General features: G+C 46.7%; 1 protein-coding gene across 2 annotated transcripts in view; it reads right to left on the bottom strand.

Annotated features, from left to right (window-relative positions):
* The window catches only part of HIF3A (hypoxia inducible factor 3 subunit alpha), a 45,868-nt gene extending 35,033 nt beyond the window's left edge, over positions 1 to 10,835 (bottom strand). Inside the window, exon 1 of one of the 2 annotated variants that reach the window (XM_089478880.1) lies at positions 10,679 to 10,835. In XM_089478880.1, coding sequence (XP_089335006.1) covers positions 10,679 to 10,704 — 26 coding nt within the window. In that variant the 5' untranslated portion in view covers positions 10,705 to 10,835. Of the gene's footprint in view, positions 1 to 6,451; positions 6,681 to 10,678 lie in introns of those variants that run through there. The other variant, XM_089478881.1, reaches the window with a different exon arrangement.
* Between the last annotated feature and the right edge of the window lie 2,083 nt (positions 10,836 to 12,918).

Genomic DNA, 12,918 nt, shown 5'->3' with positions numbered 1-12,918 from the left:
TTCAAATATCATTTTAAAATGTATGATGCAGAGCAAATTGCTGAAGGCCATTACATGACACACACAAAGCAAACCCTCAGAGCAAATGCAAAAAATGCTTTCATGTTAAATTGAGGAAATAAAGCAGTTCATATTTCAATACCCCTACCCATCCCCACAGTTATTTTCATACCAATGCTGTACATATATATTAGAGCTGGCACTGCATAGTGGTTTAAGTGTTGGACTAAAACTCTGGGGATGAGGGTTCAATTCCTTGCTTGGCCATGAAATCCAGTGGATGATCTTGGTCAAGTCACACTCTCTCAGCCCCAAGGAACACCAATAGCAAACCTCATCTGAACAAATCTTTCCAAGAAAGCCCCATGATAGGTTCACCTTTGGGTCTCCAAAAGTCAAAGACAACAACAACAACAACAAACATATACATTAATTCACTGTCTCAGGAATTAACTTCCACCACATCTACCAGTTTGGTCCATCCTAAGTACTCTTAATATGGAGAAACTACTGTATCACAATTTTGTACTCATGGTCAGAAGTTGAGATCTCCTGCTTTATTTTGCAAGTGTGCATATCAAAGGGAGAGAAAAATCATCCTATTTTGAACTATTAAACAATCACTCTTGGAGGAAAGCTAACTAAGGATTAGCTGCTTTGATCTGTTTGGAGAAGTGGGATATAAATAAATGTTATTATTATTATTATTAGTAGTAGTAGTAGTAGTAGTATTGAGTAACTAATCTGTGTTAACTTCTACAAAATCTTGATAGTAGGCATAGGAATGCCAGCGGTTAAGATAGTCCTCCTGGCTTTTTAGTATCTTTTCCTTAGTTTTGGAATGAAATATCCTCATAAGCCATTTTCACATCCTGGTCTACCATGCCTGGTCTACTATGTCTTTCCCCCCAGATATTGTTGGACTTCACCTCCCAGAATCCCCAACTGGGATGGCCAAATACATCTGGGGAAGTAGACTGAAGTCTACGAAAGAAGCTCATGCTGCCAACGTCTTTCTTTCAGTTAGTCTCAAAGGTGCTACAAGATCTCTTTACGTACTGGGATGGCCAAGGTCAGGGATTTTGGAAGTTGGAATCCAAAACATCTGGCAGCCCAAAGATTGAGCATCACTGCCTTCGGCATTGACCTTAAACCAGTTTGGCTCCATTTTGGACCTGCCAACTGGCCTTGGGTGTCCTCATTGTATTTAAAACTACATATTGGCACAGCCACAGGTGTCCTTAGGCTTAGGGTCAAGGATAAGAATAACTCTCCTTTCTGTTTTCAATATGAGACAATTTTTAGGCCACTTGGTGGGCATGGTGCCCACCACAAGGGCACTGTCAAAGAATAAAGCATACTCTAGCCTTGGAGATGGTGGCATAATGGTTCGTCCATGATTTCCTTCCCAATGCCAATCAAATTTAATACCTGTGCCCTGAGTACGTTCTATAGAAGTTACCACATTTATAGTCAGTCATTTCGGAGATCAAGAGACAAGAAGGCACCTTATATCTCCCTGGAGAAACTCTTTTGAAAATACGCCTCTCACAGCGCCTGTTCCATCACAAAGCAACAGACAAGAGTTCACACAAAGCCAGTTCCAACACATTATTATTACAAATGTAGGTGGGGAAATTTGGTTTCCATTTTCAGCAAGCATAGTGAAAACAGATCATTCAGCTTCTCCAAGGACAGGAGGACAGACTGTATAAGGCATTGGGAACATTTTAGTTTGGCAAACCTGGAGGTAGGCATTTGGGGGGCAAAGACAAACATTCCCCGCTCCTATAAAATGTTGGCAATGCCTTGAAAGACTGCTGCTTGTGGTGTGTTTGCACATGCACTCTCTTACAACAAGGGTGCATCTACACTGTACAAATAATACAGAGAGGAAATTATAACCTTCAAGAAACAATTCAAGCACTCTTTGGGAAACTGTCACAATTGAATAGATGAAATGTTCGGGCAGCAACGAAAAGTGAGCCATGGAAAGCAAAAGAAAGATGCCCAAATACCAATAGAGGAAAGTCCCTGAAAAGATGTCAATGCAATTGATAAAGATTACAAAAAGTGTAGCCATGGCCCTGTCTGCACAGGCCAGGGTTGTCCAGGGGCAGCTTGGAGTATCCTAGGCCTACAGCTGACCCAATGTGTTACCTGGCCCTCCATTCCTGCACCACGGAGATGGACCTCTTTCTAATCTCTGAAGTGAGTGAACTATGGTGGCAACAAATGCGCCAGACAGGTCAGCAGGATGCCCATGCAAACAGCCACCATAGCGGGGGAATGTAAGGCTCTGGGTTTGCTTGGACATCTCATTCTGACCTCAGAAGCGAGTGACTCACAGAGACACTGGGTAGTCCAGCAGAATGCCCATGCATACAGCCACAACGCAGAATGAAGAGCTCTGGATCTTCCCGGACACCTCATTCTGATTTCAGAAGTAAGTAACCCATAGTGGACATGCCAGGCAGCTCAGTGGGATGCCCATACAGACAACCGCCATAGCACAGGAATGGAAGTCTCCAGATCTTCCCGGATACCTCATTCTGACCTCAGAAGTGAGAAACCCACAGTGGCAGCAGAGGTGCTGGGCAGCTCAGCGGGATGCCCATGCAGACAGCCTTTGTGACGCATGAATAGAGGGCTCCAGATCTTCTGGGACACCTCATTCCAACCTCAGAAGTGAGCAAACCACAGTGGCAACAGATGTGCTGGGCAACTCAGTGGGATATCTGTGCATATAACTTCTGTAATGTGGGAATAGAGGGCTGTGGATCTTCGCGGAGACCTCATTCAGACCTCAGAAGTGAGTGGCCTGTAGTGGCAGCAGATGCACCAGGCAGCTCAGTGGGATGCCCTTGGAGACAGCCATGGTATGGGAATGGAGAACTCTGAATCGTCTCGGAAGATCCAGAGTAACAAGTAATTTGTTTAATGCACTGTAAGATTGTTATCCCCTGATTTTGGTGTGGAATGGTCTGGACATTGTCCAGACTGCTCACACCAGAACTGGGGTTTGGGACATGTGTCATCCAAACAGGATGGTACCAAAACAGGAGGAGGAATTGTTCTTTAGGCCCCTGTAGACAAGGCTCTTCTTTCCTCATAAGCATCCTATCCCCACTCTCAATGCAGTACTAAGAAAAGAATCTGGGACAACTCTGTTGCATCGGTTGAAATGATGTTTGCGCTCAAAACACGGTTGAGTAATTGATCCCATCACAAACCAGTTGTCTGCTGTCTAGATACAAAAGAGCCGTTCCCCTTTAAAGGAAGGGAGGAGAATTAAGTGATCTATAACGGGATGAGGGTGTTGAAAGATGGACAGTTAATCTTCATGAATGAAGTACAGTATATCAGTTACTGGTTGACCTGCAAGCAGACATGCCTAATTTTATACCTCTGGAAGAAAAGTAGAGTCATGTGGAAGATATAAGGCAGGACTTCCAATTCTGGAATTCAAGTGTTAGAAACCAGGGATGCAACCAAGAACTGCAACAACAACAAAATTAATCATGAGGATGAGAATCTTGGCCCAACCTAAAAACATAAATTGAAAGAGAAATGATAAATATAAACTTTTGAGCTCTCAGCCTTGAAATACAAAAAGAGAGTAAAGTGTTAGGGAACATGCACACCTCAGAAATAAAGCAGTTTGACACTGCTTTAACTGCTATGGCTCAATGCAATGGATTTCTGGGATTTGTAATATTGTGAGATATTAGCCTTTTTGTTCAGAGAGTTATGGTGCTGCAAAAAAAAACTACAAACCCCAGGATTCCAAAGTATTGAGTCATGGCAGATAAAGCCGTGCCAAACTGCATCATTTCTGCAGTGCAGCTTTGACCCCAGTCTACCTGTCAAAATTTCAAAATTACCAAAACTCTGACTTGGAAGTTCTTAGAAGTGAATGAGAGGGGGCTTCCGTTACTACTATTGTTCCTCTTATTTGGAATAATAAGATTTCACAAGGTAAACTGTTCAGACCATATTATCTAATTTGTTCTCACAACTGCCCTACCCTGCCCTGCCCTGCAAGGTAGGCCATGGTATCATCCCCATTTTACATGTGGAAAAATGGCCAACCTACATAAATATCTCTGCCTCAAGGAGACCAGGATTCGGTTCCCCGCTTCTCTATGAAATGCACTGGATGCCCTTGGGCAAGTCACATGTTCTCAGCCTCAGAGGAAGGCAATGGGAAACCTCCTCTAATCAAATCTTGCCAAGACAGCCCCATGTTAGGTTCACCTTTTGTTGTTGGTGTGTGCTTTCAAGTCATTTCTGACTTACACTGATACTAAGGTAAACGTATTATGAGGTTTTCTTGGCAAGATTTATTCAGAGGAGGTTTGCCATTGCCTTCATCCAAGGCTGAATGCATGAGACTGACTAAAGGTCACCTAGTGTGTTTCATGGCCAAGTTGGAAATCGAACCCTGGTCTCGAGAGGTGCAATCCGACACTCAAATCACTACGTCACGCTGGCTGTAGGTTTGCCTTAGGGTTGCCATAAATCAGAAATGACTTCACACACAGCAACAAAATCACAGTTAATCTTAAATGCATCTGAGATTAGAGGAAGATGCATCCAAAGGTATTATGCCATGTCAACATTTTCTGAGCACCTACAGATAATATTGATCACCCTCACTGAGTAATCAGTCAGCAACCATGTATACAAACACCTGGAATATGAGATTCGAGGCAGATGGACCTTTTTAAGCTTAGAAAGATTCCAGATACGATTTCTGAAAAGATAAGCATTAACTGTCCAACAATCACAGCCTCCAAAAGATCTTCAGAGGAGACAAGAATTCCTGTACAGATGGGTCCATTAGGTCTGCAAGGAGAAGAATTTCTTCCTCTATTAGACTTGCCAACTTTAAGGCACATCCAGCCCTGTTTGCTTCATCAGAATTTTTCCGATGAATCCGATCGCCAAGCAAAGCCACAGTTCTTACGTTCAGAAGACCCAAAGAGCTCCATCCTTCCCAGTACCTCCAGCCAATCATTCCCACCTATGAGACCAAAACAGTAATCCCCGAAAGTCCTCTGCTAATCCAGAAACACACACAAAATAAGCCATGCAAAAGTGCATTCAACCTGTAGTCCAATTTACAGGGAGGGAAAACTGAGGCACAGCTTCAGCACCATGTACAGAATAAGCTAGTGATGAGACTCTGGAAGAGGATTCAGGAACTGGGAGAATACCTCTATCTCAAAGGCCTGACACAGCTTTTTTCTCAGGGCCAGAAATTCCAGGAAGTCTGAACTCAGTACTCCAACCTTAGCTTTCCACAGACCAGTATCATTCCCTCCCAAATGGCAAAAGAATATTTAATTCCTCATCCATGTTCCTAAGTTATCATCTGTCCACCAGAGTAATGGCACCGTTTGAAGCGGATTCCTCCGTTCCCATTAACAGGTGCAAATAAATAAATTATGTAACAGCACCATCACAGAATTGGAAGAGACCCCAAGGGCCATCCTCAAACACACCCGACAGATGACTATCCAGCGACTGTTTAAACACCTCCATTTTGAAGACAACACAGTTCTGATGTGGTTTAGCAAGATCTGGGGGTAAGAGAAAAAGTAATAAACCACTCACCCCCAAAATTCTAGATCCGAACACACAATTCGACACCTACGTGGTTTTGGGTGTTGAGCCAAACCCTATTTTTGTACACTGGTTCTACACTGGTGAATTTTTCTGGCTGTTTTTCGATCTCTATACAAACCAAGACTAGCTTGGGAACTCCAGGAAAGTTTGGGTCAGCTGGACCTGAATGCCACAGAACTTGAAACAGATCTATGGTTGGAAAGGAACAGTCATCTAAGCATGGGCTGGGAAAAGCGGACAAGAAAGAAGGAATAGAAGCTCTGAAATTCTTATAACTGCAAAAAGGAGACAGGAAGAAAGGAAAAAGAGAGGGAGAATGGACCAATGGAAATGAACGGATAACAGAAAAGAAGAAAGAGTGAAAGAACGAGAATAAAAAGGAATGCATGAGAAGACGAGTAAACATACAAAGAGGAACTTGAATGTGTGCTAGAGAGAAGTATCAAAACAGCTTGTGAAAAGTAAAGTAATAAAACCATAATGTTCACAAGCGAACAGAGAGGAAGGAGAAAACACAAAACGGGTTACATGGAAAAGAGAAAAAGTACAGAAGAGAAAAAGAACAGAAAACCACACAAATAGGAAAGTCAGAGAAGAGGAACGCAGGGAGGAGAAAGTCAAGAATAGATAATGGAAGAGAGTGATCCTATCAAGGGGGAAAGGGAGCCAAGTGCCGATGCGGAGGAGGAACATGAACAGAGAGATGGGTTGAAAAAGGGAAGGCACCAAGAAGAGAAAGAAAAAGATAACCGGGAGGGAGGCCAAGGCAAGAATGCAGCTGCTCCAGCTGCCTCCTGCCCCTGGCAGTGCCCACGCTTACCATCAAAGGAGGCTCCTGATGGGCGGTGTGCCCACGGGGCCTGCTTCCTGCCCAGTCGCCCTGCCGGCTTGCGTCTTCCATCGACCTCGGACTCGCTGCCAACCCCAAACCAAGAAGGCTCCTCTCCATATAGGAACTGCCCCCTACCTCCGCCCACCGCGTCATGGCCTGGCACAGGGGCAGGAACACGTGATGTACACAAGACCCGTCATGTGTTTGTCTTCCAGCACACAAGGGCCACGGGCTTCCCTGCCTGAAGGAAAACAGTCAACAGCAAAGGCTGAGGAGGAAGGACATGTGCGAGGAGGAGGCTGGGTTGGGAGAGATGCCAGTCAGTCCGCCTGCAAAGGGAGAAACGCCGGAGCAGAAAGAGAAGAGTGAGAATGTTCTGGGAATGCCACTAGGAGGCGATGGTGGGTGGGAGGCAGACATGGGGAATTATGCCAAGGCAGAGGCAGGGGAGAAGACCCAACACCGGAAGGAGTTACAGGGCACCCAGAATCCATGCCAGGCACAGACATTTCACTAACCAGAAATGGGTGGACCTAGCTCAAAACTTGCCCAAACGTAAGCAGCTTCTTCAGTATCACATACCTGGCACAAAGGGTTTGTCTGCAGAGTCAGCAAGAGGATAGGTGGATCATGCAGCTACATAAGGCAGAGGAACAATACCAAAGGAAGTGGGCTTCTTTTATGAACAGTTCAATTGCTACTGAGTAAGCTCAAACAACAAAGATTCATAGGGATACTTTAATAAAGACTAACATATGAGTTGTAGCAAGAGTTTTCGTGGATTATAACCAACTTTGTCAGATACAGATGTCATTCGCTTGCAGCAATTTTACCCTAAACGTGGTAGCCATTAAAAAGGAGAAAAATGGGCAACCTCCATCCCAGGCAGCAGGGAGCAATGCCAGGGTGGGCAGCAAAGGCCATGCATGGCAAGGGATCTAATATATTAAAGTTCTGGATTTAATGAGTAGATATTTAATAGATCACTCATGTCTGGCAAAGACATGGAATCAAGTAGCTAGAAACTGGGAGTGAGATTCAGATCCCAGGTTTCTGGCTCTCTGGAAAAGAGTGGTAACTAGCAATTACAGCAGGATGGACTGAGGGGCTTCAAGAGTCAGGTTCCTAGAGATGGAAAGAATATTCACCAATATTTGGAAAATGCTCAAAAAATGTGCTTGAGAAATCCTGGCGGGAAGAATCCTGGATTGATGAGAATCTTCAGAGTTTAGGACTCACTTTGTGCAAAATTCCCAAAAGAGGGTTTTTGTGCACAAAATTTTCTGCACAAATTTTCTGTGCAGAAACTTCTGTTTTCTACATAAAAATGCCACATGCCAATTTTGCATGGAGTAAGTCCTGAACTGCAAATAGTTTGCGTAAACTAGTTTTCGAACACTTTCTCGCAATGGGAAGAAAACAGCAGAAATTACTTGTTGCTTCATTCAAGAAGAAAACCAGCGAAATATCACACCCCTAGTTCCTCCTTCCAGAACACTGCTGTTTCAGAACAGCTTGAAAGAACTATCTTTTTCAGAACACTACATCTTTTCCTTATTTTTGACATTTTGAGTGTTTATTTCTAATTTGGGGGAAGAAGAGGGAGTGGAGAACAGAATATATCTGTACTCTGCTAAGATCTCCATTCCAGTTCTGCAACTGTTAACAAGAACCGCAGCCTGCAAGGCAAAAAATAAGAAGGTTTTTTTCCCCCTTTTAAACCACTCAGTTTAAGGTCTATGTTGGCCTCATGCCCTTGTTACTGGTGGAACGAGGCCAGTTTCGTCCGATCCAGTAACAGAGGCTGAGATTCTCCATCGGGACATCCGGCGCGGCAAGTTCTGCAGCCCAGAAACCAAGGAGAGCAACGGAACAACACACCCACCTGGGCACAGTGGCACTGCCAAGGGCACACGCCTCGTCCTCTCCAGCCAAATCACACCCAAATGAGTGACCCATGTCCCAAAGCTCAAACCTGCACAGAACCAAGAAAGTGCGTGCTGCACAGAACTTCTCAGGCAGGTGTCCTCACCCATACCCTCCCTGTGTCTCCAAAGAGCTCCGTCACCCTGTTCCTAGTCGCCATGACCCAATTCGGTGACAAACCCGGCAGTTTGACCTACATCTTGATCAGTACTTGCCTCCCTGCATGCCACCAGAGCTGGTACACTTGCTCTATGCCAGGACCTCTTATCTGTAATTTTAAAAGCCCTTGACCCTTCTGATCAAGAATCAACTGACCCATCTGTCCCTTTTCTTCTCTCATTCCTAATTTCAGTGGCAACTGAAACTCCCATATGGGCAAGCAGTTCCACACGGCTACTGCTTCTCGATTCTTCCTGCAGTTCAATTCTTCCTTTGAGATTCAATTTTATTAATTTTTTGGTTTTTCAATAAACCTCCTCCCCGGCTGCCAAGAGTCTCAGCCCCGCCATCCTCCGCATGCCCTTGGCTGCCCATTCCACTGTCCAGCATTTCCCTTTCCGTGCTTCCTCCCCTCCGCTACTGTACAAAATTCCCTGCCAACTTGCTTTTGCCAAAAAGCGTACAGAGCAGCAAATGCCAATCCCTAGGCACATTGCCGGGGTGATTTTTTAAAATTCTCCTTCTTTGCCAGTGGCTTTTAAATATATACATATATATATAGAGAGAGAGAAAGATAAGCAGGGAATGCTGCAAAAGTAGGGCAAGTGGCGCAAAGGTGGTTTTTTTTTGCAAATCTAGAATATTTTTTTACAACTTTCCCTCATTTTGATCCCCCTGGCACTGTTTCTTCCCCACTGCCCTCCCTCCTGGGTCTAATCCATAGGATTAGGGTCTAAAAGGCAGGCAGCAGAGAGAGAGAGAGGCCATGACAGAAGATTGCAGCACTGTCAACAAGGTTATGCGGAGAGATTAAGCCAGGGGTCTTTTTGGGTTTCATTCCAGGAGATCTATGCCTCCATTGTGTTGACTGGCAAGAAATGTGTGCTGCTGGTGGACCCAAGTTAAACTCTCCCCTTCTTCCCTGCCCCATTGCCTCTCCTTCCAACTCTTTCAATTGCTGAGCTGCATTTGGCACAGATCCTTACTATAATCTACTGGATCTCTGCTCTGCATTCAAGAGGACATGTCTTTTCTCCCCTGCGCTCTGCAGAGGCACCAATTCCATGGACCCAAAGAAATGCACAGATGCAAATATTAGTAATAATAATACTAATAATAACAACCCTCCATGACATTGGCTGGCCAAAGGCACAACCTGGCCGCTTATGTCAAAAGGAAGAATGATCACCTTAAGGTCTCTGTCATTCTCTCTCATGCACATACACACAACAAACACTGCACACCAAATATGCCTCCAGCCTTCCCCATGGATCTCCAAAATGGTGCACAGCAGGGCAAGGAAGATCCCTGGCCATCTGGGGCTGGGGAGAGAGGGATCCACTGCCCTTTTTCTCTGCAGAAACCAGGTTGGGTCTCCTGTGCAAGGGACCAGCTTAGAAGATAATAGGGCAAAGGGAGCTTCCCACTAACTCCCTCTATGGGACCCTGGAAATCCAAGCACCCAAATGAGAAATTTTTTTTGGGGGGGGGGGGAGTTGGAAAACAGCTGGGGATTCGCTCTGACCAACTTTCTCCTCCCCCTCATTTGAAAGAAGAAATGAAATCCCCAGATGATGAGGGCTTTATTTTTTTTAGGGGGTGCACCCAAGCACCTAAAATGGGATCTTTGGGGGGGGGGCTGGAGGGGGAGGAAAGACAGCTGGGCATTTGCTGTCAAACTTTCCCCTTCCCTCTCATTTAGGAAAAAATGGAATGAAACCCCAGGAGAGGATAGGTGTTTGTTTCTTTGGGGGGAGGGAGCACCCAAATGGGAATTTGTAATTTGGGGGGTGGGGGTGGTTGATGATGATGATGGAGGAAAGACAGCTGGGCATTTGCTATGTCCAACTTCCCCTTCCATTTAGGAAAAAAGGAAAGGCAATTCCCAGGAGAGGGTGGCTTGTTGTTGTTGTTGTTTCCAGGGCTAATGCCAGATTCTTGCAGAGATGCCCCTAGGGGTGCATTCCTTTGCAGGCCCCCTTTCCCACCCACCTACCCACCCCCACCCCCCAAAAAAGCCCTTAGCAAGGCTTGCTGCAGGCGCCTCTGCCTTGGAGAGGAGAGGAGAAGGGCTCAGGGGATGATGCCTGCCTGCCTGCCTGCCTTGGATGCCCTACTGCCCAGCCTTACCTTGGGCACTGCAAGCCATTCTCCATGGCTGCCTGGCTCTCTCCCTCTCCTGGGCTTTGCTCTGCCTGGGTCCGCCTGCCTTGCCTTGCCTTCTTGCCTTGGCTGTGCCTGCGCTCTCCTCCTTTCCTCCCTTCCTTCCTTCCCTCTCTCCTCTCCTCTCCTCTCCTGCCTCTCTCTCTCTCCTTTGCAATAAAGCCCCCTCCCCTCCTGGGTGACTCCCACCGCCCCTCCCCTCCCCAGACCGCCCCCTTCCCCCCCCCAAAGGTTGCCCTTCTCCCCCCCTTTCCCCTTGCAAAGCCAAGCAACCGCCTTTGGCACGCCTCCCCAGCCCTTGGCGCAAGGGGATTGGGCTCTGGGGCTGCCACTCCAGGACCCCCAAACAGGGGGGGCTCTTGCTGACCCCCCCACAGCAGATTCCCCCCCAAAAAAATCTGGTCTCTGCCCCTCTCTGCAGAGGAAGAGGGGAAATGGGGATGGAGATCAAGGGCACCAAAAGGCTGGAGAAGGAAGGGGTAGAGGGAAGGGGAGGCTGAGGGCCCCTCTGGAGTCACACCTGTTTGGGGAAGAGAGAGATGAAGGTGGGGATCAGGGGAACCAAAGGGATGGACTGGGGAGGCAATGGAGAAGCTAATTCAGAGTCACACCTGTTTGGGGAAGGGCAGATGAGGATGGAGATCAAGGGCGCCAAGGGGATGGAGAGGGGGAGTTCCTAATTGAGGGCCAATTTGGAGTCACGCCTGTTTAGGGAAGAGGGGGGTTAGGGTGGGGATCAGGGGCACTAAAGGGATGGAGAGGGGAATGGATGGAGAAAGGGAATTCCGACTTGAGGGTCAGTTCGGAGTCACAACTGTTTGTGGGGGGCAGGAGGAAGAGGGGGTCCAGGTGGAGATGAGAGGCACCAAGGGGGATGGAGGAGTTGGAGTTGGGGAATTCCTATCTGAAGGCCAATTCGGAGTCACACCTGTTTGGGGAAGAAGGGGATTAAGGTGGAGGTTGGGGGCACCAAGAGGATGGAGAAGCTAATTGAGAGTCACGCCTGTTTGGGGAAGGGCGGGTGAGGATGGAGATCAAGGGCACCAAAGGGATGGAGAGGGGAAGTCCCTAGCTGGAGGCCAATTTGGAGTCACACCTGTTTGGGGAAGAGGAAAATTAAGGTGGAGGTCAGGGGCACTAAGGAGATGATAAGAGGAGATGATGGAGAGAGTGAATTCCCAATTGAGGGCCAATTCAGAGTCACATTGGTCTGTGGAAGGGGGTTCAGGGTGGAGATGAGGGACACGATGGGGATGGAGTGGGGAGGTGATGGAGAAAGGGAATTCCTAGTTGAATTCCTAGTTGAGGGCCAATTCAGACTCACAGCTGTTTGTGGGCAGTAGCAGGAGACCAGACCAGGTGGTTTCCAAGAGGGAAAATGACTGGAGAGTATCAGGAAGGAGAGAGGCCTGTGAAAACTCAAGGGGCGCACTGGATTACTGGACCATCCATGACACAAAGTGAAGCCACTTCAGAGTTAAGATGTACGCAACTATGCAAAGGGCTCCTTTGGAGCTCGGTAGGAAGCAATGTCTGGAAGCAACTGCATCTAAATGTCTAGAGCTGGCTGGATGTGTGCCCAAATACTACGATCAGGGTAGCTGTGTGCCAAAATGTCAGGATTTGGTTAAATGTGCTGAAAATATCTGCCCCGATAGCAGGCCCCTGCCTCCTCCCAGACATAGTTAGCCTCACAGCTTAGCCATGGGGGCCATAGCCTGACCTCCGTTTTTTAAACCTGCCTCATAAACCTACTGGGTGCAACCTGGCTCCCAGGTAAAGCATCTTCCCTAGAGGTTGGAATGATTGTGTGAGTGCGCCCCCAAGTGGCAAGGAAACAATCTGACAGTCCTATGATTTTTATTGTAATATTATTGTACTACTATATTGTTGTACTAATACTACAATAATAGAGTAGGACTGCCACATTCGCTGGGGTTAAGGACACCAGACCCCCATGAAAGTGGAAAACCCACAAATAAAAGAAACACTAGTTTTTTGATCTGGGAGAACACCTCTCTAGGAATCGCCAGGTCCTCCAATGCAACTCTATGGCTAACATCTGCCAGAGGTTGAGCATAGAATCATGCTGGAGGACCTACAAATGCCTGGAGCAGTGTTTTCTCTAGGGACTTCTAGGTTCTCCAGCACAACTCTATGGTCAATGTCTGGCAGAGTTGCGCTGGAGGACCTAGAGGTTCCTAGAG

This window comes from Sceloporus occidentalis, unplaced genomic scaffold (assembly GCF_023333645.1).
Source record: "Sceloporus occidentalis isolate IW3139 unplaced genomic scaffold, rSceOcc1.0.p SCAF_13, whole genome shotgun sequence".
NCBI classification, from domain to species: Eukaryota; Metazoa; Chordata; class Lepidosauria; order Squamata; family Phrynosomatidae; genus Sceloporus; species Sceloporus occidentalis.
The sequence above is the reverse complement of the archived record's forward strand: the minus strand, read 5'-3'. Positions and strand labels throughout refer to the sequence as shown.